Source organism: Microcaecilia unicolor, chromosome 5 (genome assembly GCF_901765095.1).
Source record: "Microcaecilia unicolor chromosome 5, aMicUni1.1, whole genome shotgun sequence".
NCBI classification, from domain to species: domain Eukaryota; kingdom Metazoa; phylum Chordata; class Amphibia; order Gymnophiona; family Siphonopidae; genus Microcaecilia; species Microcaecilia unicolor.
Window position 1 is genome coordinate 99,805,027 of NC_044035.1, and position 26,153 is coordinate 99,831,179.

The 26,153-nt window shown below is 44.2% G+C and overlaps 1 protein-coding gene across 1 annotated transcript in view; it reads left to right on the plus strand.

Annotated features, from left to right (window-relative positions):
* Positions 1–26,153, plus strand: part of REEP3 (receptor accessory protein 3) — a 203,091-nt gene that overhangs the window by 71,323 nt on the left and 105,615 nt on the right. Inside the window, exon 2 of the mRNA XM_030203126.1 lies at positions 11,084–11,156. Coding sequence (XP_030058986.1) covers positions 11,084–11,156 — 73 coding nt within the window. The remainder of the gene's footprint in view (positions 1–11,083; positions 11,157–26,153) is intronic.

A 26,153-nucleotide genomic window follows, 5' to 3' on the forward strand; every position in this document is an offset into this window, starting at 1 on the left:
TATGCCGGAAATCTCCAACCACCCAAACCACGGTAATACGGCCGGGACTCAATGTCTACCCAAATTATGGCATGATCCGAGAGCTCCTCCGGGCCCACCTCCGCACCTGCAATCCGATTAAACACCCCAGATGTCACCAGTACATAATCAATCCTAGACTGAGTTCCGTGGGCCCTCGAGGTGTGTTGTAATCACGTTCTTCTTCATGCAACAATCTCCAAGGGTCCACCAAACCCAGCCCGTCGCAAAAGGTCTCGAGCACCCCCGACCCGGGAACCCCCCCATCCCGCCGACGTCCCGACCTGTCTAGCACAGGGTCCAGCACCTGGTTCATGTCACCAGCCACTATAATGGGATCTGCCCCATGTCTCTGGCACTGGGCAAAAAGGTCTGCAAAGAATTTTTTCCCACCAGTTTGAGGAGCGTATACTGCTACTAGTAAATATGACTGCCCCTGAAGGTTCAATCGGACACCTACGTATCGCCCCTCATCGTCTGCGAATAATAGCTTGGCCTGCACCATAACATTTTTGTGGATCAAGATTGCTACCCCGCCACGTCTACCCGCCGCTGGAGAACCAAAAACCTCTCCTACCCAATGTCTTTTTAATTTCTGGAGTTCTACCATAGACAAGCGGGTCTCCTGTATGCAAGCTATGCCCACCCGATGTCGCTTGAGTGCACTAAGAATCTTTGCTCGCTTTACCGGGGATGTTATCCCGCACACATTCCACGAGATCACACGTGTAGCGCCACCCAGTCGTCTATTCATTGCCTGCTATCACTCTTAAGAAACCCAACCTGATCATTTCCCGTATCCCTAGAGGACCCAGCCTCCCCCCAGGGATCCTTATTAGGCCCTTCTCCTGCTGCCTCCTCATCTTCTGCTGTTTCGCCCCCCGGACCCTTACCAAATGCCGCTGCACCTCAATTACCAACCACACTCCATGTATCTTGTATTCCCTGTATATCCCTCCCTCTTCCCTCCCCCCTCCCCCCCTTCTTCCTGACCCTTTCCCCCCCGTTCCTTTTAAATCCCCATGTCCCTTACCCATATTATCTTATGGGCTGTTGGGGTTCCCCGCATCCCCTGTCCCCAACTCCCCCATATGTTAATTAAGTTAAACACTGTGTAATTCGTTATCTGCTTTCCTTGTGTAGCCTTATCATGCCCTTAGTGAGTGTACCTCATGGAAGCTTTTCTTCCTTGCCACTTTCAGTCATTCTCTCCTGGCGTGCCAATCTCTCTCGAATGTACCAGCTCCTGCACACATTTTGTGCCTCTTTAAAATTGTCAAATGGCTTCCATCTTCCTTCTGCCTTCACTTTTAATATAGCTGGATATATCAGCATAAAAGGCACTTGTGCCTCGTGTAACTGTTGGCAGAGCGGTGTAAATCGCCGGCGTTTCTCCTGCAGGGCCATCGAAAAATCTTGGAAGATACGTATCTGGTGTCCATCGTATCTCAGCTCATTCCGTTTGAGACGGGATCCTCGTAGTATTTCGTCCTTGTGCACATAGTTATGTATTTTTATTATCACTGTGCGCGGAACCTTTTTTTCTTCCTGCTTTCTGCCGATACGGTGGGCACGTTCTAAACACAATTTCCCTGCGTGATCCGACAAAGCGAATTCTACTGCCAGCCATTTCTCTAAGACTGTCGACAATACTTTATCCGCCACCGTCTCGGGGAGCCCCACGATCCGCAGGTTGCCGTGGCGCGACCGATTTTCAAGGTCGTCTATTTTTGCCTGCAAGTTCTCTACCACAGCCGCCATATTTTGTAGCTTCTGCGCTGCTGGGCCCGCTGCATCCTCTACCTCCGACATCCGGTGCTCAAGCTCTCCCAGCCTCTGTACGGTGTCTACCGCTTGCGCTTCCAGATTGGAGACCTGTGAGTAGAGTTTGTCTAATTTCTGATCCAGCGCTGTGCTCACTACCTCCGTTAACTGTCGCAATTGTTCATCCGTGAATGAGCCACTTACATGCGCCTTCGGGCATTCCTCCGCGCTACTTGGCGCCTTTAATTTTTCTTTGTCTTTTTTCCCGGTTCTGCTCGCCATGGATGTTTTTGGTGAGCTCAAAAATCTGCCCATAAGGCTTTCCGCTATATTTTCTAGCGTGTGGAGGTGCGTTTCCGATATGATTCCAGTGTTTTAAAAGCAATATTGGGAGTCAGGGCCTAGGAGGACGCAGGACCACGTTTTCCTCTCTTTAGAGCATCACGTGACCCCCCTTGCTTCTTGCTTTTAAGTTTTTACTGTATATTTTTGCCTCCAATGCAGTCTTCTTTACAAAGTCTCTTTGCCTTCTTTATCTGTATTTTGCATTTTACTTAATGTTCCTTTTGCTGTTTCCTATTATTTTCAGTTGGATCCTTGTTCCATTTACTGAAGGATTTTCTTTTAGCTCTAATACCTTCTTCAGCTCACTTTTTAACCACACCGACTGTCTATTGGCCTTCTTTCTTCCCTTTTTAAAATACATAAACTATATCTGGTCTGGGCTTCCAGGAAAGGTTTTTTTGAACAGCATCTATGCCTGATATAAATTTTTGACCTTTGCAGCTGCTACTCTAAAACTCTTTATGGCCGTTCTCATTTTATTATTGTCTTCTGTTTGAAAGTTAGATGCTAATGTATTGGATTTCCTGTGAGACTCCATAGCTCTGCCTGACTTTTGGATCCTGCGCATGGAACATGGAGCAGTTCTGAAAATGCTATCCTGGAGGGTCTGGATTTGAGCTTTCTACCTAAGAGCCTAAGGGGCCCTTTCTTCTAAAGTGTGGGAGGGCTGATATGTGGGTAGAGTACTAAGTCGGCAGCACTGCCAGGCTTTCAAATGCACCCAGTGGTAATTCTGAGTTGGGTGTGCGCCGAATCCCGCGGTAGAAAATAATTTTCTATTTTTTACCACAGAGGGCGTCTCTAGTGGTAATTAGCAGTTGGCGCATGCTGGATGGTTACAGGGTGGGTAGCAAATGAGCCCTTATCATTAGGTCAATGGGTGCAAATGGGCTCAGGCCTTAATTAGGCGCACACTAGTTTTAATTTCAGCACACGCCAATTAAAATAAAAACCTTTTTCCCAGCCGTGTTAAAAAAAAGAAATGGCCCAGTGCGTGCCCAAAACATGCACCCATACTACTGTAGGCCACTTTTTACTGCAGCTTAGTAAAAAGACCCCATAATTTGGCTTCCAGAACCTCCCTCCTACTCTTTTCTATTTCATTGGTACCCCACATGTACCAAGACATCCTCCCCAGTACTGTCTAAAATCTTATCTAGGTGCAGCGTGAGGTCCGCCACTTTCATACCAGGCAGGCAAGTGACCATGTCCACCAGCCACCCAGCTGTCTCCATGCCTAATGATCAAATCTCCAACTACAATGGCTGTCCTAACCCATCCCTTCTGGGCAGAAGCCCCTGGAGACACAACCTCAGTGTGAGAGGATACTGCATCCCCTGGAGGCTGCAGGATCAATTCCTGCCTTTCAACAGTGATCTCTCTTCAGGAGGCTTTCTCAGCTATGGCAGTACAGAGGTTGCTAGACTGGAGGCGGGACTTCTCTACTATATCCCTGTAGGCCTTCTCTGTAAACCTCTGTCTACTTCAGCTCCTCCAAGTCTGCTATTCTAGCCTCCAGACATTGGATCCATTTTCCGAGTGCTAGTAGCTCTTTGCACTGAGTACACACATAACTTAATCAAACATGTGACACTCAGTGTAAGAGACTGGATAGCCCCCATCTTGCTGCTGGCCTGTTTTCTGCATCTTATTGGTGATTTCTTAATAAAGTTGCTAATGGAGTGGGAATATGTAAACTACAGTTTCCTAGGATTGCTATTTATATGCTAGACTATGCTAATATTTAGTTTTTATTATTCTGTAGTAAGGCCACCTTATATGGGGTCTTTTTTTCCTTCAGGAAAACCTTGCTAAGATCTGAGAATTAAGCACTTTCCTTCCATCTTACACGAAGCTCAATCATTTATTTATAAAGCTTTATGCAATCAAGTTTTTATTAATGTCACATTTTAAAATTAATCATTGAACAAACATTTCCAAATAATAAAAGAAAACTTATGATAGTATATCGGTGACTTTCAAGTGTATGTGTGTGTGGGGAGGGGGGCTGACCCATATCTGTTTACTTATATTATTCACTAGTTGGGGATATTTGTTGGAATGTAATTGTATTTTACATGCATTGCCTGTCACCTATTATTTCTCTGTGATTACTCTGTGACCTCTGATGTGAATTACTTAGAGAGGTCACACAGCTATGTAATTTCCTGTGGGGGTTAGATGCAGCACATGGAGCACATGGAGCTCATGATCTCTCCTAACCTGAGAGGATCTATGGTGGTGTGAGCATCCATTACCATCTAAGCACATGGAAGGAGCTGATAATACAAATGTATAATAATATGTATATATAAGCCTGTCTGATTATAATCTAACTACAAACTGTGAGTAAACAGATGTTTTGTTACTTCAACTTTAAAGTGACTCAGCAGTGAATTATTCTGGGGTGAATGAGAGAGAGATGAAGAAAGAAATTAACATTTCTAAAGCTGAAGCTGTGTGTACTAAAATCTGCTAATTATTTACTACAAATAATCCAACAAAAGGGTTATGGGCCCAGGGCCAGGAATTGAAAAAGAAGAGAAATATTACCAGGCAGAAAAAAAGGCCACATTTTTCTCTTAAATTTTAAAGGAAAGATTCAGTCTGTCTCTCTCTCCCCCCACACAGCAGACAGAAGGCTAAGAAAATGGCTGAGGGAAGAAATTCACCATTTTTCTATTCTCTCAAGGTGCCTAAATTAACTGAGTTTAATTATCAGCAGTGGGAACTAAGATTCATATGTCTCCTTCGAGCAAAAGGATTAAATATATGCTTAGACCAAGACAGAACAGATGAAAATATGGCTGAATGGGACAATGCAAACTATTATGTGAAGTGCATGCTTTTGGAAGCTCTCTCAGAGAAACAAGCCATATTAGTGGAGGGAAAAGATACACCAAAGGACATTTTATATAAACTGAGAACTATGTATGCAACTACATATGCAAAGCAGCAACCAATTTGGCTGGCAGAGTTGAATGAAACCAAATTAAGGGATAAAAGTAAATGTAATGATCACATTATGCATCTTATGTCTTCATTTCAAAAGCTAGAACTTTCTGGAATTCCCATGTGTGATGCATTGAAAAGAGCATTTCTTTTTACCTCACTATCAAAGAAGTTTGATGTTTTTAGGTCTGTAAATGAGGCCATTGAAGGGCAATCTTTTGAACAGACAACATCAAAACTAAGGCAGGAATGCATAATAAATGATTCTGAGGAGATGTGTTCTCAAAGCAAGTCAGAGAGAAATGAAACAAATTTCTTGGCAAAGAACAGAGGAAGGCGGAGCTATGGAAAACTCCACCCAAGGGCAAGCTGATTTGCTACTCATGTGGAAAGGAGGGACATGTATTTAAATGGTGTAAGGAAACACAAAACACTCCCTCTAGCTCACCTAAGCCAATGGAACTAAAGAATTTTCAAACCAGGAAATGTATGAAGGACAAAGATAAACACAAGGGCTTTCTAATGGCAGAAAAATCTTTGACTATGGTAAATAAAAATTCAAATGAAAGTACTTGGATTTTGGATTCGGGGAGCACATGCCATTTAACCAATTGTAAAGATTTCTTTCAGGAAATGTGTCCAGAAGAAGGTATTCTTAAAACTGCAAACGCAGGGACTGCTAAGATCCAAGCAAAAGGTATTGGATTCTTAAAATGCAAAGTGTCTAATGAAGTTAAAGAAATTCCTGTAAGTGATGTCTTGTATATTCCCCAAGCAGTTTGCAATATGCTTAGTGTATCTACATTAGATAAGAAGGGATTTGTGATTCATTTTGAAAACAGTAAGTGCACAATCTCTAAAAATGATGAAGTGTATGCTGAAGCTTTTATGCATAATGATGTTTATAAACTGAGCATTTCAGGTGAAGCCTCACATATGGCGCAAGTAAGGAAGAATGATGGTAAATGTAGTCCGGAAATCTGGCACCGCCGCCTGGGACATCGTGATTCTAAGGTGATCCAGGATCTTTACAGTAAGCAACTGGCCACCGGCATTCAGATAAGTGCAGATGCTGGTAAAATGGAGAAATGCATAGACTGTGTTACTCAAAAAGGTGTGAGACCCTCATTTCCTGCATACACAGGAAATAGGAGTAATAAAGTACTGGACTTAATACACAGTGACTTATGTGGACCGTTTAATATCCCATCATTGGGAAATAACAGATTTGTGCTAATATTCTTGGATGATTTCTCTAGATATTGTGTGGCCTATTTGCTGAAAGAAAAAAGTCAAGTCACAGACATGCTGAAGAAATACGTAGCCATGGTGAGCAATAAATTTGAAAGAAAACCAAAGGTTCTTCAGACCGACAATGGTGGTGAGTTCACTTCACAAAGCATGCGCACATTTCTAGAACAAGAAGGCATTCAGCATATCACAACAGTAGCTTATACACCAGAGCAAAATTCTGTTGCAGAGAGAAAATTTAGGTCACTTGTGGAAATGACCAGATGTATGCTGTCAGATAGCAATCTCCCTAAAAGACTATGGGGGGAAGCCATTCTCACAGCAGTGTACCTACAAAACAGAATGCCAACTAAAGGCGCTGAGCGCACACCACATGAGACATGGCATGGTAGGAAGCCAAACCTGTCACACATAAGAACATTTGGAAGTACAGCATATGCTCATATACCAAAGCAAAGAAGGCATAAGCTGGATTCCACAACAGAAAGGGGCATTTTAGTTGGCTATGCTCCAGGACACAAAGGATATAGAATTTTAAATCTGAAAACTGGCATTGTTGGCATAAGACATGTTACATATTTTGATGAAAACAAAAGGGTTGATAAAGGCTGGATTATCCCAGATGAGCCTTATCATCCAGAATATGAAACTAGAACCATAATAGACATGCCAGTGTATATAAATGCCATACCAAGGCAGATGTCTGAAAGCAACTCATCTGTATCTAACGAGGAACAGGCAGAGGAAGCAGACACAGAAAGGATCATTGAAGAAGACAGTACAGTTGGAGAAGGGGAATCAATTGGAGAAGAACTCTCAGATTTAGAGGATGCGGAAAGGTCGGACAAACCTGTTGTCAGACGCTCATCCAGGGAAAACAAAGGTGTTCCACCCCCAAGACTGTCTTACCTAACAAAGTCAGCAGAAGCTCAAGAGCCCTTAACATGGGATGAGATTGAGAAAATGCCAGCAGAAGAAGCTGCTGAATGGCATAAAGCTGCACAAGAAGAAATTGATGCATTGGATAAAAATAATACTTGGATTCTTACAAAATTGCCTCCTGGCAAGAAGGCTATGGGATGCAAATGGGTATTCAAGTTGAAAAGGAATGCACAAGGAAAAGTGGAAAGGTATAGGGCCAGATTAGTGGCAAAGGGATATCTTCAAAAATATGGAGAAGATTTTGATGAAGTGTTTGCACCTGTAGTGAAACACACGACAATAAGAACACTTCTGAGCATTGCAGTCTCAAAAGGCATGCAAGTCAACCACATTGATGTGAAAACAGCGTTTCTTCATGGAGATATAACTGAAGACTTGTACATGGAACAACCAACAGGTTTCATAAATACAAAACAAAGACAGCTAGTGTGTAAATTAAACAAAGGTCTTTATGGATTAAAGCAAAGTGAAAAATGTTGGAATGAAAAATTGCATGAAATATTGACAAATTTAGGATTTAAGCAAGGTGAAGCAGATAAATGTTTGTACACTAGGTGCACAAATGGACAATATGCATACATTTTAGCTTTTGTTGATGATCTGCTCATTGCAAGCAAAAGTGAGCAAGAGTACAAGGACATTGTAAAGTGTTTAAACCACAATGTTGAGATAAAAGAACTTGGTAATGTGTCATACTATCTTGGTATAGAAATTGAGAAACAAAATGATGGTTCTTATCTTCTAAGCCAGAAGCAGAAAATAAATGAGCTTATTGAAAGTTTAGGTATGCAAGATGCCCAAGTTGTAAGCACTCCCATGATCACTGATTTTCTGAAGGATGAAACAGTAAGAGAACCTTTACCAGATAACATCCAATATAGATCAGCCATAGGTAAGCTTTTATATCTAGCTACCACATACAGGGCTGATATTGCAAATGCAGTAGGAATTTTGAGCAGAAGGGTCAGCTCACCTACCAAATCAGATTGGACTGCAGTTAAAAGGATGGTAAGGTATTTAAAGGGTACCATTGATTGTAAATTAAAGATTTCAGCCAATAGTAATCCAAAACTAATATGTTACTGTGATTCAGATTGGGCAGGGGATCATTCTGATTATAAATCCACAAGTGGATATGTGTTTATGTATGGAAATGTACAAATTTCATGGGCCAGTCATAAACAAAGTATTGTGAGTTTGTCTTCTACAGAAGCTGAATATGTGGCCGTATCGGAAGCGTGCAGAGAACTGATGTGGATTGAAAAACTTTTGCTGGATTTTGGAATAGCTGAACAGAGACCAATCCAGATAATGGAAGATAATCAGAGCTGCATCCGACTGTCACAGAATGACAAGGTTCAGTCACGCACCAAGCACATCGCAACGAAATACCACAACGTGCGAGAGTTGGAGAAAGAAGGGGTCATCAGTCTACACTATTGTCACACCAGTGAGATGACAGCTGACATCATGACCAAACCGTTACCCAGAGAACATTTTGTGAATCTGCGTATAAAGCTTGGACTTTGTATGAATAAATAATTGCATGACAGTTATGCATGAGAAGGGGTTTGTTGGAATGTAATTGTATTTTACATGCATTGCCTGTCACCTATTATTTCTCTGTGATTACTCTGTGACCTCTGATGTGAATTACTTAGAGAGGTCACACAGCTATGTAATTTCCTGTGGGGGTTAGATGCAGCACATGGAGCACATGGAGCTCATGATCTCTCCTAACCTGAGAGGATCTATGGTGGTGTGAGCATCCATTACCATCTAAGCACATGGAAGGAGCTGATAATACAAATGTATAATAATATGTATATATAAGCCTGTCTGATTATAATCTAACTACAAACTGTGAGTAAACAGATGTTTTGTTACTTCAACTTTAAAGTGACTCAGCAGTGAATTATTCTGGGGTGAATGAGAGAGAGATGAAGAAAGAAATTAACATTTCTAAAGCTGAAGCTGTGTGTACTAAAATCTGCTAATTATTTACTACAAATAATCCAACAATATTCATATAGCGGGCAGGAACCAGCTGAGATTAGTCACTAAACCTGCCTTTTACAAAGCTGTGCTAACGGCTGCCCGGGCCGCGCAGCAGTGCTGACACAAACCATGCAGAGTGAATGGGCTGTGTCAGCATTACCTCACTGGCAGCCACTACCATGGCTTTGTAAAAGGGGGTCTAAGTTCCTTCTGTGCCTTCAAGATATAATCATGCCTCCCATCATATTACTGCTGCACGTAATTCAAAGCAAGAGTGCAAAAAAGAAGCGTATCAATATAAATTTGAAGAGACCAATGTGAACATGTTTCGGGCATAATTCTGTGCATCGGGGTCTGCACTGTAGCTGCATTCATGTTAAAGTATTCCTAGCTTCAACCCCAGTAATTCATAGACTGAGTTGTTTCCTTTCCTGCCTGTTATGTTGAAATCCTGGAATAGTGAATAAGATAAGTAAACAGATAAATGTCCTGTCCGTCCCCCCCCCCCCCCCATTTGAAATTCGCTGATATATTGTCATAAGTTTGTTATTATTTAGAAGTGTTTGGACTGTTGAATTTATTTTTTCACTTCCTTATGCACATTTTTTTGTAGAAATTTTTTTTTTGTACATTTTAAATTTAAGACCCTTTCATATTAAGACGGGGCTTCCAACCTTCAGGATCCTAGGTCCCTTGTTCACTCAGGGTGACCTTGTTCTTAATATGCAAATTAGATGTAGATTACACAGTTCTCAACAACAGCATATTCATCAGGCAGCTCTTTATTCCAGCCCCCTGGGCACACTTCTTCCAGCTTAAACACTTTTACAGGTCTTCCCACTGAGCCCTCACACACAGACACCTGGGCCCAGTGCTAACAGCCCTTCTGGCCTGAACAGGATGTTCTTCCCTCACTCTGAGGATACAGCTCTGTCCTCCAGCCCCTGGCTGCTAGTTCCTTGTTCTACTAAATAGCTCTATCTACACACAGTCCACCAAAAGTCCACAGCCAGTACCTTCAAGGGGATCTTCTTCCTCCAACTGCCAGGTCTCCAGCTCCTCTCTCTTCTCTTTTCTTTCCAAAACTCAGGTAGGTATAAGGTGGTTGATTAGCTTATCCACCCCTTTAGGCTCTTCCCCCTACTTCCAGGCAGGACCCAGCCCATAACAAATTCCACCTGTTTCCACCCCAGGACTCTCCCTGGTCCTAGCAACCTCCAACTGGACATTCCCCTACTGGCTCCCTTTAGTGACTCATCCTGGGCATTTCCCCCCATTTCTATGGGAACAGCGCCACCTAGTGGCCTACCCAGGATAGGACAGCCTCTTATTCTTCACAATATACACTTTATCCACTCCTACCCTAGCTGAGATATTTAACCATCTCTCTGACCTCATGTGCAACTTTCTTCAAATCAGTCACCTTACTTTCTAATTCTTCCTACTTTTTTACTCATCTATATGTTACAACTTTGCCTTACCCTTCACTACCAATTATAATGTTCTATTACGTATTGTGTAGTCATTGCAAGTATACCATGCCATACTTTGTATTGTTACTTGAATATTTTTACTGCTATAATTGCCTATTGCTCATGTTTGATTTATTCTTACTGTACACTGCCTTGAGTGAATTCCTTCAAAAAGGCGGTAAATAAATCCTAATAAAAAAATAAAATACTGCAAGTATGTAATTTTTCTACTGTGTAGAGAGAATTGTTGCAAATCAGAAAGATGTTTGAAATGTTCTATGATTTTTTTTTTAAGTTTTAAACTTTGATAGCTGATTTTGATTTGTTTTCCTTTCTGATAGGCTGATATTTGGGATGCTGTATCCTGCTTATTATTCGTACAAAGCAGTGAAGACGAAAAATGTGAAGGAATATGTAAGTATTGTATTATACTAAATCTACAATGGTTTTATTTTTCCTTTCTGGCTGAGCTATTGAGCAGAAATACAAATAACACCACTAACCAGGAATTGGACATTTCTTTTGCTCTTTGAGCAATCTAGTTCTTTTGAATGATTCATATCATCATTCTCGTTAATTGAGTAGTATAGCTGTATTTGGAAAGTATTTTCATGCTATAGGCTAGAACATCATAAGTTCTATTCTGGGTCTTACCAGTGGTTCATCAAGGCCAGCATCCTGTCTCTGACCATGACTGATATTTATTGGAAGATCTCTTCCCTGTTGTTCATTCTTAGATGTAAAAGATGGTGGTCTCCACATCTATTTGGCTAATAATGTAATTAACCTGTCTTCCAGAATTTATCTAAAAGGTTTTTTTTTTGTTTGTTTTTTAAGCTAAATCTACTATTAACCTTCTCTGCATTCTCTGGTGATCTCTTCCACAGCTTAGTTGTATGTTGATTGAAAAAACATTTAAAATAAAACAAAACTTCTTTTAAGAAAAGTCATCAGGTCTTTTAATAGCAAACAACTTCCAATTTTTTTAATACATATACTCTGACCACAGAGGACACCTATAACAGACATAAGAATTGCCATATTGCGTCAGACCAAAAGTCTATCTAATCTGGTATCCTGTTTCCAACTGTGGCTAATCCTCACAAGTAACTGATATGATCCCAAAAAGTAGCAAGATTTCATGTTTCTTAACCCCAGGTATAAGCATTGACTTTCCCTAGGTCTTCCTTAACAGTTTATGGACTTTTCTTCCAGGAATTTAATCTATCCTTTTTATTTATTTATTTATTTTAATCCTGCTGTGCTGGCTGCTTTTACCACAACCTGTTAGAGTTTCAGAGGATAACTCTGCACTGCGCTGAAGCCAATGATTGAAAATTGAATTAATATTCAAGCCACAGATCATAAATGACACTTTTTATTGCTGAGCTGCTGTTAGTAATCTGTAACCTGTCTTTAAAATTGTCCATAGTACCTGAAGATTGGGGGGTGGCCAATGTAAGGCCAACATTTAAAAAGGATTTAAGGGTGATCCGGGTAAGCCTGACTTTGGTGCTGGGTAAAATAATGGAAATTATTATAAAGAATAAAATTATGGAACACATAGGTTAACATGGTTTAAAGGGGCAGAGTCACCAGGGTTTCAACCAGGGGAAGTCTTGCCTCACCAATTTGTTTCATTTCTTTGATGGCGTGAATAAACATACATTGATAAAAGTGAGCCAGTTGATATTATGTATCTAGATTTTCAGAAAACTTTTGACAAAGTTCCTCATGACAGACTCCTGAGAAAATCAAAGAGTCATGGGATAGAAGGCAATGTTCTATTGTGGATTAGGAATTGGGTTATTGGAGCCGTTTCTCTCAATGGAAGAGGATGAATAGTGGAGTGCTGCAGTGATCTGTACTTGGGCCGATGCTATTTAACATTTATAAATGATCTGGAAATTGGAAAGACAAGTGAGGTGATTAAATTTGAAGATGACACAAAACTATTCAAGGTGTGAAAATTGCAGGACGACCTTAGGAAATTGGAAGACTGGGCATCCAAATGGTAGATGAAATTTAATGTGGACAAATGCAAAGTGATATATGTTAGAACAATCCAAATCGTGTTACCTGATGCTAGGGTCAAAGTTGGGGGTCAGCACCCAAGAAAAAGATGTAGGTGTTGTAGACAATATGCTAAAATCATCTGCCCAGTGTGGGGCTGTGGCCAAAAATTCAAACAGGATTCTATGAATTATTAGGAAAAGGATTGTAAATAAGACCGAGAATACTGTAATGCTTCTGTATCGCTCTATGGTGCGACCTCACCTTGAGTATTGTGTTCAGTTCTGGTTGTCATATCGCAATATAGCATAATTAGAAAAGGTTCAAAGAAGAGTGACCAAAATGATAAAGAGGATGGAACTCCTCTCATATGAGGTAGGGCTAAAGAGGTTCGGGCTCTTCAGTTTAGAAAAGAGCCGGCTGAGGGGAGATATGACTGAGGGCTACAAAATCCTGAGTGGTGTAGAACAAGTGGAAATACAAAGACTAGGGGACACTCAATAAAGTTACATGGTAGTACTTTTAAAACAAATAGGAGGAAATATTTTTTCACTCAATGAATAATTAAGCTCTGGAATTCTTTGCTGGAGGATGTAGTAACAGCGGTTAGCATATCTGGGCTTAAAAAAGGTTTGGACAAGTTCCTGGAGGAAAAGTACATAGTCTACTGTTGAGACAGATAGATATGGGAAAAAACTGCTTGCCCTGGGGATTTGATAGCATGGAATGTTGCTACAATTTGGGTTTCTGCCAGATTCTTGTGACCTGGATTGGCCAATTCTGGAAATGGGATATTGGGCTAGATCCAGAATAGCTACTCCTATGTTAACCTGGGATTTTAGGAACTTTGTCACTTGAGTAACTAACTTTTGAGAACTGAAATAAGATGATCAACGTTCAGATAAAATAGTGGTTTAAAAAAAGGTCCACGGTCTAACTTCTCATTCTTTGGAGGCATATGCAGGCGTTACTGTATGAAACTACCAGAAGGATTATCGCTGCAGGGATGCTGGTTTAATTGTTCTTTAAATTTCCTTCTTAGTATATGGTTTGACAATAATATATATTGGATTTGGATTTAATTCCCATCTTTTTCGGTTAAACTCAAGCCATGTTACATTCGTGTATAGTAGACATTCACATTTCAGCAGAAATAACGAGCAGCCTATTAGGATAAACTCAACTCATTATACAGTGAATTTGTGTAAGCCTATCAATCTTCTACCCCTAGTTTTAGTACTATTTGAAAGGGTAAATAACCATTTCTTGTTAACCTGTTCCACACCACTGATTTTATATCATACCCTCCATGTGTCATCTCTTCTCCAAGCTCAAGAGCCCTAACTGTTTAGAGCAGATATATAAATGCACGTTATTTCTAACTTGGTCTAACTTACAGCAGTCTTTTTGAAGTAGGTTATGTCTGCTGATTGTACAGGGTTTATACTATCAGGTTAAGAGTATGCTTGAATCTACTATGTTTTATGTCAGCCCTATAGGTGGTTTGAGAACACCAGCACAAGATTAAAGGCGAAAATGGGGAATGAATCTGTATGTGATTGTATTATATTTGGATTGCAAATAGATAAGGGGAGGCATGATAGTGATATAATTAGGCACAGAACCACTTGAGAGAATGGTAGAGTCTCCTCAGCTGTCATTTTATTCTGTTAATCAAGAATGCTTCAGTAATATCCCTTCAGAAGGGAAATTGAGCATGCATTAAAATGTAATAACTTTAATCAAGAATAAGGTTGAATTAATGATTTTCATAATTGATCTGCATCTAACGTATGTTGCATTATGGTATCTTAGCATAACAATACTGAGATTTTTTATTTGTCATTTGTTATAGTGTTATGTGCCAACTGGCATGGTAGTAGTGTACAATTTTCAAAAAATAACTTTCAACACTTAAGACATTTAAAAAAATGTGACAAGAAATAGGACTGGAGGGTGGGGTGGGGGGAGGGTTGCTAAGCGCACACAATCTTATCCAGAAAATGAAGCAAATCTATAATCAGGACAACATAAGGGAAAGTGAAAGCTGACCTTGAATCAAATTTGTCCTGCGGTATATAGCTATGCCACTAACCAAGGTGTTAAGTAAGGGAAAAAAAAAAAGAGATATTGAACAATAAAGTGAGTGATTTGATGCTAAGATTAGGTAATTTTATTTTTGTTCTACCATTCCCTTGAACTACATGCAATTAATCTACTGCGTTTAGTGGAGGTGGTGGCCATGTGGTCCATGGATTTTGAACTTTTCATAGCGCTTGATGATTTCAGTCTTTATGTACATAGATTGTTGTCACTAGTAGTGGAATTTTTTTTTGTCTTTCATGTCCATCTTAGAGTTTAGTCATATTACTTACTTGAATTTAATTCACATCTTTTTTGTTAGTAGCTCAGTAAGTTACGTTTAGGTACACTTGGTGTTTCCCTATCTGAGAAGGACTTAGCTCTCCATTGTCTTGGGTACAAACTTATCTCTGTGCCATGCGCTAATGCCGATACACCCCATTCACTTTAAATGGGCTGTGTCGGCATTGCCGCACGGCTTAGTAAAAAGTGGGTTAGATTGTGATTTGCCCAAGATCACGAGGACCAGAAACCCAGTACTCGAACTGCTAGGCTGCTACTCCACTTGTAATGAGCTTAACCCATATGAGCATATATATATATATATGCTGTATATATTGGATTTGGCCTTTGTTAACTCTGATTTGAGGGCTTGTGCTAAATTAGAGATTCCTTGTCGTCAGCAGCAGATGAATCCATTACGAATGGGTTGTGTCTACCTACCAGCAGGGGAAGATAGAGAACACTGAAAACCATAGTTCTTCTAGGACGGCTAGCTCCATCTGCCTCAGTATTTCTTTATCTCCCAGCAGGGTAGGACGCAGCTTGTTCAGCTCCTTGAAAATTTCTGCCTAGGGAGGCTCCTGTGCTTGGCCAGTTGAGCTGGGGTGTTGTGGCTGGTGGTACCCAGTTTAAAGGCACATAGGTTCGCTCTTTCCCTGCCTTACCCATTGTGGATTCAGGCACATAGGTTTGCCCTGTCCTTGCCTTTCCCACCCTCTACTGCCTCCGGAATACCTCTGTAGCTGTTTGCCTCCAACTTTCCTCACAGCGTTAAAAAAAACGCTCTTTTTATGCGCTGCTATTCTGAGGCTTTTGTTGACGTGCAGCGTGACCGGAGCTCGGTGGACTCGGTCCTTTGAGGTAAGAGCGGTACTCAGCTCCACCAGGGAGGGCCCACAGATGGCGTTCTGACCAGGGTGATTTTGGCGCGAAGCCGCCATTTTGTATTTTATTCCGCCGTTTTTCAGCGATGGCTGCTGAGGGAGTTAAGTGCTGTTCCTGTTGTGGCAAGCGCAGATCAGCAGCGGGGCTCTGTAAAACGTGCTGTATAGACGGTAGAGCCAGTATGAGCATGGCGAGCGATGAGCCTTCCCGCTCAATGGAGCTGGCAGTGGGCGCCATCTTGGAAGCGCCGCATGGCTCGACCCCCACGGTTGTGGAGGAGTCTGTGAGCAGAGGGGCGCCTTGGGCCGAGGCTACCAGAGGAGCTCTGTTCCCCGTAGCTCCTAATTCGGAGATGGGAGGTCAGGCTGAGTTTTTCTCCCCTGAGTTTCTGCTTATTTTACATAAAGCCTTCATGCTGAAAAGAGCTCTGCCGCAGGTGTCTGACACTGCGTTGCTACCTGGTCTCCCTCCGACTGATGATGGCCCGGGGCAGATGTCAGAAGTGGATGCCCCTGAGCGTTGGATGCACGCTAAACATAGACGGGTAAATTCCCCGTCGGAGAGTGGCGCACCCCCCCCCCCCCCGGTGGTCGGGCTGTGGGGACTCTGAGGGATCTGGCAGGCCTTCGTGGTCTGAGGAGCCAGGTGAAGGTGCCGGTTTGCCACTGGATCTGGATGATCCCACTGCGGTTTGGATTTTCCACCGCGATGAGCTGCCAGCACTTATCTCTGATGCCTTACAGGCCCTCTCTATTGATGATCCTGTTCAAGGCGAGGCCTCCTCTGGTAATCCGAGGATGGCGAGTACTAAGAAGCCTGCTCGAGCCTTTCCTTTGCATGACTCCATCCAAGAGGTTATTTCTGCTCAATGGGCTGACCCAGAGGGGCCCGTGAAAGTGGCCAGGGCAATGGGGCATCTTTACCCTCTGAGTGAGGAGCACTTGGCCAATTTTGGGATGCCTAAAGTGGATGCCTTAGTCACGACTGTGACAAAAAAGACCACCCTCCCAGTAGAGGGAGGGGTCGCCCTAAAGGACATTCAGGACCGGCGCCTGGAATCAGCGCTAAAACGATCCTTTGAGATTTCGGGCCTAGCCTTAAGGGCGTCTGTTTGCAGTTCTTATGCTGCTTGAGCCTGCCTTTCTTGGTTACAACAGGCAGTGGAACAGCCCGTGGATGGTGCGGAGTCCCTCGCTGAGGTTGCACCGTGCATGGAGTTGGCCTTGTCATTTTTAGCTGATGCCCTCTATGATCTGGTCAGAGCTTCGGCTAAACAGATGTCTGTGGCGGTGTCCGCCCCCTGCCTTCTATGGCTGTGGCATTGGGTGGCTGACATGGCCTCTAAGCAAAGGCTGGCGAAGTTGCCCTTTTGGGGACTTCTGTTATTTGGAGAGGAGTGTTAAAGACCTGGGGAATGCTAAACCCCAGCGGTTACCTAAGGATAGGCCGCGGCCTTCTTCCAAGGGTCAGGTGGTTCCCTCCTCCTCTAGACCTCGCTTCCGTGAAGCTAGAAGGTATCGCCTAGGGCGCTCTGCTGGGTTTACTCAACATGCCCGTTTTCAGCAGAGGAACTCCTTTTGCTCAGACAAGCGATCCACAGCGGCCAGTGCTAGGCCTGGAGTTCAAGGGAGACTCTCTCAATGATGATGCGCCGGTCCACTCCTCCTTTACAGCTGTAGGAGGATGCCTTTCCCTCTTTCTAGAGGAGTGGACCCTCTGATCAGTGGGTCCTGGACCTGATCAGAGAAGGTTACCGATTGGAATTCAATGCCTTGGTGAGAGACGTGTTTTTGGAGTCCCGATGCTCACCTCGCCCTCTGGTGGCCAGAACCGGTGGCTGCTGTGGACCGTCACCTGTTCCAGATTTCAGCCAAGTCCAGTCCGGATCTTCCGGGCTGCCAGACTTGCTTGGATTGAACCTACACAGCACCCGTAGTTTCCTGGTGATTGTTGCAGCTGAGCTCCAGGTGCTGCTGGGCTTATTAGCCATTCTGAAACCTTGCTGCTTTGCCTTTGCATTGCGTCTAAGGCCCTGGTATGTTGGTGCTTGTTGCACTTCAGCCTGAGTTTGTTTCCTTGCTCTTGTTCTTGCCTGAAGTCTTGCCTGTTTCCTGTATTGCTTGTTTCCCAGTCTTGTGTCTTGTTTGTATGTCTTGCCTCGTTCTGGGTTTATCTGTATTTGTTCCCTGCTTCATTGGCTGCTTGCAGCTTTCAGTTCAGTCTTGTGTCTGGCTGTGTTTGTTCCCTGTTTCAGTGGCTGCTCGCAGCTTTCAGTCCTGTCCTTTAGCCTATCCTTTCCCTGCCTTGCTGTCCTTGTGCTGCCTAGCTGTTAGCCAGTCCTGCCCTGTCCAGTAAGTCCTGCCGGCCACCTGAAGCCTTGAGCTCAACTCTTGGTGGAAAGTGGCCAGGTGCAGGTGAAGCCTAACTGTTTGTCAGAGATCTGTCCTGTCTCTAGCGTGGGGTGGTTTTGCCTGCCACTGCCGCTCCTCGGCAGTGGCCCAAGGGCTCACAAACCCAGTTTCCAGCTTTGAAAACGTGACAGGTACTGCCGTCAAACGGGCGGCGGTAGAGGAGACCCTACAAGTCTTGTTGCACCTTGGGGCGGTGATCCCTGTGCCTCCCGCCGAACACGGCTGCGGTCGTTACTGCATTTACTTTGTGGTGGCGCGAAAATACGGGTCTTTTCGGCCCATTCTCGACTTGAAGGAAGTCAACAAGTCTCTGAGAGTTTGGCATTTTCACATGGAAACCCTGCAGTCTGTCATTGCGGTGGTACAGCCAGGAGAGTTCCTCACGTCTCTGGACCTAAAAGAAGCTTACTTGCACATATCTATTTGGCCCCCGCACCAACGGTTCCCCAGATTTGTGGTGTTGGGAAGAATTTCCAGTTTTGGCCCTTGCCTTATGGCCTCACCACAGCTCCCCGAACCTTTTCAAAGGTAATGGTGGTAGTAGCTGCCTTTCTCAGGCGCGAGGGTATCTGGGTTCACCCGTACCTGGACTACTGGCTCATCAGAGCGGACTTGGCAAAAGAGAGTCATCATGTCACAGCCAGAGTGGTCTCAGTACTGCAGTCTCTGGGCTGGGTCGTCAATGTACCCAAAAGTACTCAATCTCTGGAATATTTGGGGTTCCGGTTCGACATGGCCTCGGGGTTTGTTTACCTACCCAACCAAAGGCAGTGGAAGCTTCAGAATCAGGTCTGTCTGCTCCTAAGGATGCCTCGCCTGCGAGCTTGGGACACTGTCCAGCTGTTGGGGTCGATGATAGCCACCTTAGAAGTGGTGCCATGGGCGAGAGCGCATATGAGACCTCTGCAGATTGCCCTGCTTCAACGATGGTCTCCGATGTCCCAGGATTATCAACGCAGACTCACGTGGCTCCCTGCGGCCCGACTCAGTATGGAGTGGTGGCTCTCAGACAGCATGCTGCGGCGAGGAATGCCGCTAGTGCTTCCCGATTGGTGCCTGTGGTAACGGATGCCAGCCTGAAGGGCTGGGGAGCACATTGCCAGGGAAGCTATGCCCAGGGTCTATGGACACCCGAGGAAACGGGGTGGTCCATCAATCGCTTAAAACTGAAAGCGATATTTCAGGTGCTTCTGGCCTTTCACAAAACCCTGAAGGGACTGGCTGTCGGAGTTCTGTCGGACAACACAACAGCAGTGGCCTACATAAATTGACAAGGCGGCACTCAGTGTAGAGCACTGGTTGCGGAGGCTGCTCTAATTTGCCACTGGGCCGAGCTACATCTGCAGTTTCTGTCAGCAGCTCACATAGCAGGTCCGAGCAACGTGCAAGCCGATTTTCTAAGCAGGCATCAAATCGACCCAGCGGAGTGGGAACTGGCAGACGAAGTGTTCCTTCAGATCTGTGCCAAATGGGGAAAGCCCGTAATGGATCTTATGGCGTCAAGCACAAATGCCAAAGCCCCGTGCTTTTACAGCAGACAGAGAGATCCTCGCTCGGCGGGGTTGGATGCCTTGGCTCAACCCTGGCCTCCGGGCCTCCTGTATGTATTCCTTCCTTGGCCCTTAATAGGGCGGCTCCTCCTGCGAATTCGGCTACATCAAGGAGTGGTGATCCTTATTGCACGGGATTGGCCCAGGCTGCCGTGGTATGCGGACCTCCGGCAGATGCCGGTGGAGGCTCCCCTTCCTTTGCCTCTGGTTCCGAACCTGTTGATGCAGGGCCCAGTGACCATGGAGGATCCATGCCGCTTTGGTCTTAATGGCATGAGTATTGAGAGGGCGCAATTGAGAGACAAGGGCTATTTTTAACAAGGTCATCTCCACTCTCTTGCAGGCCTGCAAGCGTTCCACTTCCGTTGCCTATGCTCGGATCTGGCGCCAGTTTGAGGCTTGGTGTGCTTCTAAAACGATCACACCCATACGGGCTTCTGTCTCACCGATACTTGACTTTTTGCAGGATGGTTTACAAAAACACTTGGCCTATAATTCCCTTCGTGTTCAAGTGGCAGCATTGTCATGCTTTCGCTGGCCCCTCCTTGGCTTCACATCTGTTGCGTTCTCGAGGGCCTTGGCATTCTGTCAGGTCCTCGAGGCAGGACTGGAGTTCGTGAGCCCTTGGGCCACTGCCGAGGAGCGGCAGCGGCAGGCAAGACCACCTCAGGACTGGAAACACAGAAGAGCAGTACTGGAACTCTGGTCTGGAGTAGTACAAGGCAGGCAACTAGAACAGATGAGACAGGAACAGCGTCACCTGCACCTAGCCACCGTTCCTCCGGAGTTGAGCTTCGAAGTGCAGGCGGCCAGCAGGACTTGCAGGATAATCAGGAACTGAAGATCCAGAGGACCCACCCCGGGGTCTGGGATACATGAGGGCGACAGGGCACGGAACTAGACTCAGACAGTGTGCTGCTGCACAGCCACTAGCAAGACCCAGAAGACAGACCAAGGAACACAAGGTGTACAGAAGCTAGCAGGAGCAAGGACTAGGGCAGCAGCACACTAGGCAGAATGGGGATCCGGGAATACCCACAGGGTAAACCCTTTAGCTAGGTGGAGACAGGATACAGGAATAATCACCCAAGAAAACACACTAGCCAGACAGATACAGGATTCAGGATATACCCTCAGGATATACAAGCAGGGTAGGCACACAGGCTAGGCAAGGCAGGGTTCAGGGTAAAGAGAGCAAACCAGGAATAACAGGCCAAGGGTCGTGGGCAGGCAGCACAGCAAACATAGTAACCAGGAAGAACAGGCCAAGGGTCTGAAGCCACAGCCGTTCCACACACTGACTGGGGAATCCACAAAGGCTGAGGCTTCGCATACAGACAGAGAACAAACCCGGATAAAGGCTTCACCCCAACCCAGGGTGAGCCAGGAACAGAGGCTTCACCCCAACACGGTAAGCCTGGAGCAGAGGCTTCACCCCAAACACAGGGTAAGCCAGGAAGGACCCGCAGTCCACAGACAGACAGTGGCAGGGAAGACCCCCTACGGAAGGACAACAGAGACACAGACACAGAAAGAAACTTGGCTGGAACCCAGAGAGAGGCAAAGCAGTAGTGCAGCAGACAGTTACTAACCTGACCTGGCCTAAGAGCATAACACTTACGCAAAGGCCCTGACTGCAAGCACAGCACTTCCTTATGAAGGCTCTCACTGATGAGTCACCAGCAGCAGGGCAGAAGCAGGAAGTACACTGACCCCAAAGAGAGGCTTGACACACATAGGAAGTGAGCCCACAGGAAAGACAAGCAGGAGCCATCTTGGAAGCTGGCACAGAGCCGGTGGCAGCCATCTTAGATGCTGGCTCCCTAGAGAGGCATAGCCCACACAGGTGAGGTCTAGTGAAGCAATCAGGTTCATGCTGGAAGCAGCCAGCACACCAGGACAGAGACAAGACTAACACAAACACAGACAGAAGACAGCAGAGCTGCTGACCCCCAGAAAGAAGGTAAGGCTGAGGGTGGTCACGGCCACAGACGTGACAACATCCAAACATTGCACGGTTTCTGAGAGGGGTGCTTTGGCTCCGGCCTCCCTTGCGGGCCCCTTGCCCGGCCTGGAACCTGGGGCTAGTATTAAAGGCCTTCGAGCCGCTGAAGCGAGCTTTGGAGAAGGATGTGACTCTAAAGACGGTCTTTTTGATGGCCATTGCATCGACGAGACGGGTATCTGAGCGCCAGGTGCTCTCCTGTCGAGACCCTTTTCTGCAATTCTCAGAGTCCGGAGTAACGGTACATACTGTGCCTTCCTTCATACCTAAGGTGGTTTCAGCATTTCACCTAAACCAGCCTATCTATTTGCCCTCCTTTACTAGGGAGGAGTTTCCAGAATCCTTTGGGCAGTTGCACCTCCTGGATGTACGCCGGGCTCTGTTGCAGTATCTGCAGATGTCAAATGCTTTCAGGACCTCTGATCACCTTTTTTTATTGTTGTCAGGTCCTCGCAGAGGGTCTCCAGCGTCTAAAGCCACTATAGCCCGTTGGCTTAAGGAATCCTTTTTCTGCATATCTGCTGTCTGGCCGGCCTCCGCCTGAAGCCTTTAAGGCTCATTTCACAAGAGCGATTTCTTCCTCTTGGGCTGAATCTGGAGCACTCTCTCTTCAAGAGATATGTAGTGCTGCAACTTGGGCTTCTAAGCTTTCTTTTGCCCGACATTACAGGCTGGATGTGGCTGCCAGAAGGGACGCACTTTTTGGAGCACAAGTGCTGGCGCGTGGTGTGGCTTGTTCCCGACCTATCTAGAGATTGCTTTGATACATTACATTCGTAATGGATTCATCTGCTGCTGATGACAAGGAAGGGAAAATTAGGTTCTTACCTTGGTAATTTTCTTTCCTTTAGTCACAGCAAATGAATCCATGATCCCTCCCTGATTGACTCTGTTTTGTGTTCAGTTTTTCCTGCAGTTATGTTCCCTCATTAGGAGAAGTTGGAAAACAGTCTTCAGGATTTCTGTTCTTCTACTGGAGGTTGAGTTCGTCCCTCTTTTGTGTTATTGCTCCTGTTCTGGGGCGTTCATTCGCTGTGAGGAAAGTTCATGTTATGCTACTTTGCAGTTTAACGCTTCAAAATACTGAGAGGCAGATGGAGCTAGAGTCATTCCGTGTCAAGTGGACCAGGGGTCCCCACCTCACCATCTCAGATTTTGATGAAATTTGGTACATAGTTTCGTTATGATAAAAAAACTAAGCTGTGCAAAATTTTAGTTCAAAAGACTAAAAATTGGAGGTTCTAGGGGACCTCAAGTAAAGGGTTGCAAAATGTCGCCTGAGCAAAAATGACATTTTGGGCCAACTTCCAGAAGCTGTAAAACTGGAAGTTTTAGTAGTACAAGGGGGATATTTGGAGAACCTGCACTACATTTAGGGCTTAATGAACTGGCAAAACCCCATGATCCTAGTCCTCTTACTTTTTGACAGCTTCAATATTCTTTCTTTTAGCACCATTAGAAAGAGCAGATTTCCTTCTATCAGAATATGTAGTTTTCAATTTGGAGTTTCTCCATATAAGGATTGCAAAAAAAGTGTTTTTTGGCCAGTATTGTTGAATGATAGATGAAACGGATATAGGGCCCATCGATGTTTCTAATTGCTGTATAAGTCACTCAGTTGCTTTAAGCATGCGTTGGTCCATGGTGGCTACGCCACTACCAATTCAATAGGAAGTGGCAACCTCATCGCCAAGAGGTCACGCCCGATAGCCAGGCAAGTCCAGCCACTTGGCACAGGTTCCCAAGCCTGAAGATGGGCATCTTACTTGAGGTTCCCAAGCCTCATTTGGTTGTCTTTGCCTAGTTTCTCAAGCCTAATGGGGGTGTCTTAATGGTTCCCAAGTAAAACCTCAGTGCTGAAGTGACAAGAATTTTTCACTGGTAAGTTTCACTGCTTTTTCTGGAAATGTATACTGTCATCCAAGTGCTGTAGTTGCTGGTACTGGAAGAACTGCTAGAATATGCTGTTCAGAAATCCAACAAGAATCTCTTCTGCTATGCCAATGAAATGATCGTGCAGGCCTGCATGGATGCATAAAGTTGACCAAGGCATCATGTTCTTCAAATGATGTGTCACAGACATTGCCAATTTGTTGTCGTAAACACAGGCAACATACTGCCCAGGCTGAAGTTGAGACACATTTATGCCAGGTACACTCACTGGGTCATCTGACTGACAAAGTTTGACAACAAATGAGGAGGAATCATTTGACACTCTACTGACTGAAATTTGGTTCAAGTCAATGGGAATAAACTGGTGATTTTCACGAGTTCCAGCAACTGTGGAAGCTTTACTCAATCTTTCCTCTTGTGCAGATCTTGAAGATTCAATTTCACCCTTGGAAACAAAAATGAACTTGATTTTATTTATTTTTTGATCATAAAATTCAAACAAGCCTTGTGCTGTGAGAATTTGGCTATTTTTAGGTCGTTGCAAACTAGCCTGAGCAGCTAGTCGCTTTGTTGTACCACCTATGGCATCACATGGGGACTTGCCATGGCTTGTGCCAAAGAAATTCCACTGTGCACTTATTCCAAATTCTGTTTGATGATAGCACAAGTTGGCAAAGTTTTTGAAGTTCTTGTATTGTGCAGCTGAGCCATCACTAAAGTATGTTACATATTTTATTTCTCCAATTTTGCTTTTCAAGAACGCGATTAATTTTTCCAAGAATGCATGTACAGCAACTGCATCAAGCCGCAAGCTGTCACTTATTATGCAAACACTTATGCACTGAATTTCACTTGAAGCACAACAAATGGATGCAGTGTAGCTTGACTGTTTTCCCAGTGGAAACCTTGAACAGCATCTTGGACAATAAAGGAGTAGTTTTCAGCAAAGTCCAAGAGAACAACAATTTCACAAGGATTTAGGTTTTCTTTAACAGTTTTTAAGTATTGTGTCTGATGTTTGGAAATGTAATGGTGAATTGACAGGTTTGAAACTTTCAATGCAAGCTCAGATACAAAATCATCAACATACATCTGTTTGGTCTCCAGTGTGGTGCGATCTGTATGAACCCACTGCTTAAACTCGATTGTTTCACCTGGGTCAGCATCACTGAACACTTCTGTCAGGTAATTTTCAAGCACATCTTTACCTGGACATATTTCACACCTGTGAAGCATGCATTCTTTGCATTCCAAATTGCACACAGTTTTAGCCATCAGTGCTTTGTAATCTTCGTTCAGCAGATGGCTTCCAGCAAGCATAAGCTTTACATTTTGATGAATGACACAAACACACACTGAATGCATACCAGATGAGCCAACAGTGACACACCATTTTGGCCTTAGCTCACAAAATTTGGAAAAACCCACTTCTGGCCCATTTCGAGTACGATATGCAACATACATTTCTTTTAGATTGCTAAGCAGCAAGCACTTTTGTATTTGAATTTTTTCAGTGCCAGTTCTGACAGAGACAAAATCTTTTTTCCCTGGACACAGTCTACTGAATTCATCATCTTCAAAAAAGCCAAGAATTTTTTTTTCTGTTTCTTCTGGTAAAACTTTACCTTTCTTCTTGTCTGGTTTTGCCAGAATTCCACAAACTGATTTGAGATTTCTTGCTTTTTTAACCATTCTAGTTGAAACCATGAATTCTGAGGCAGTTCTTTCAATAGACCAGCTGTTTGGTGCTAAAGTTAGTATTTGCAGTTTTTCTGCTTGATTTGCTGAAACTTGGACTTTGTTTTTCAACTCGTTTAGCAGGTCATCATAATCAGAACATTTGTCACATTTCTGGCTGGTAGAAGGTTGAGTTTCAAACTCATTTAGGTCTAAGCCACCAGCAACTGCAAGATGATGACTCAAAGTATTTTGCACTCGCCTGATTTTGCGCTTGGTGTAGCCTCGTACATCACGCTTGCTGACTTTTTTGAACTTTAATGGAGAAATACCAAGAGATGTCAAACTTGTGTTCAACTTGCCAGAAATGTCACTGTGCTCATCATCTGCTGTTGTTGATGATGATAAAGAATCGGCAGCTCTGTTACTGACGTCTTTTCGACAAGATGGACATAGTTTCTGACCCGGCACAAATATTTTGCTTGTTAAGGCCTTTAGCTGGGCTGCTAGTGTGTCATCCAGCACTCTTAAGCCCCTTTTTGCATTATGACCACCTTTGGAAAATGGGTTACAGCAGGTTCTTTGCAAAAATTCAAACTTTTTCAACAGTAAG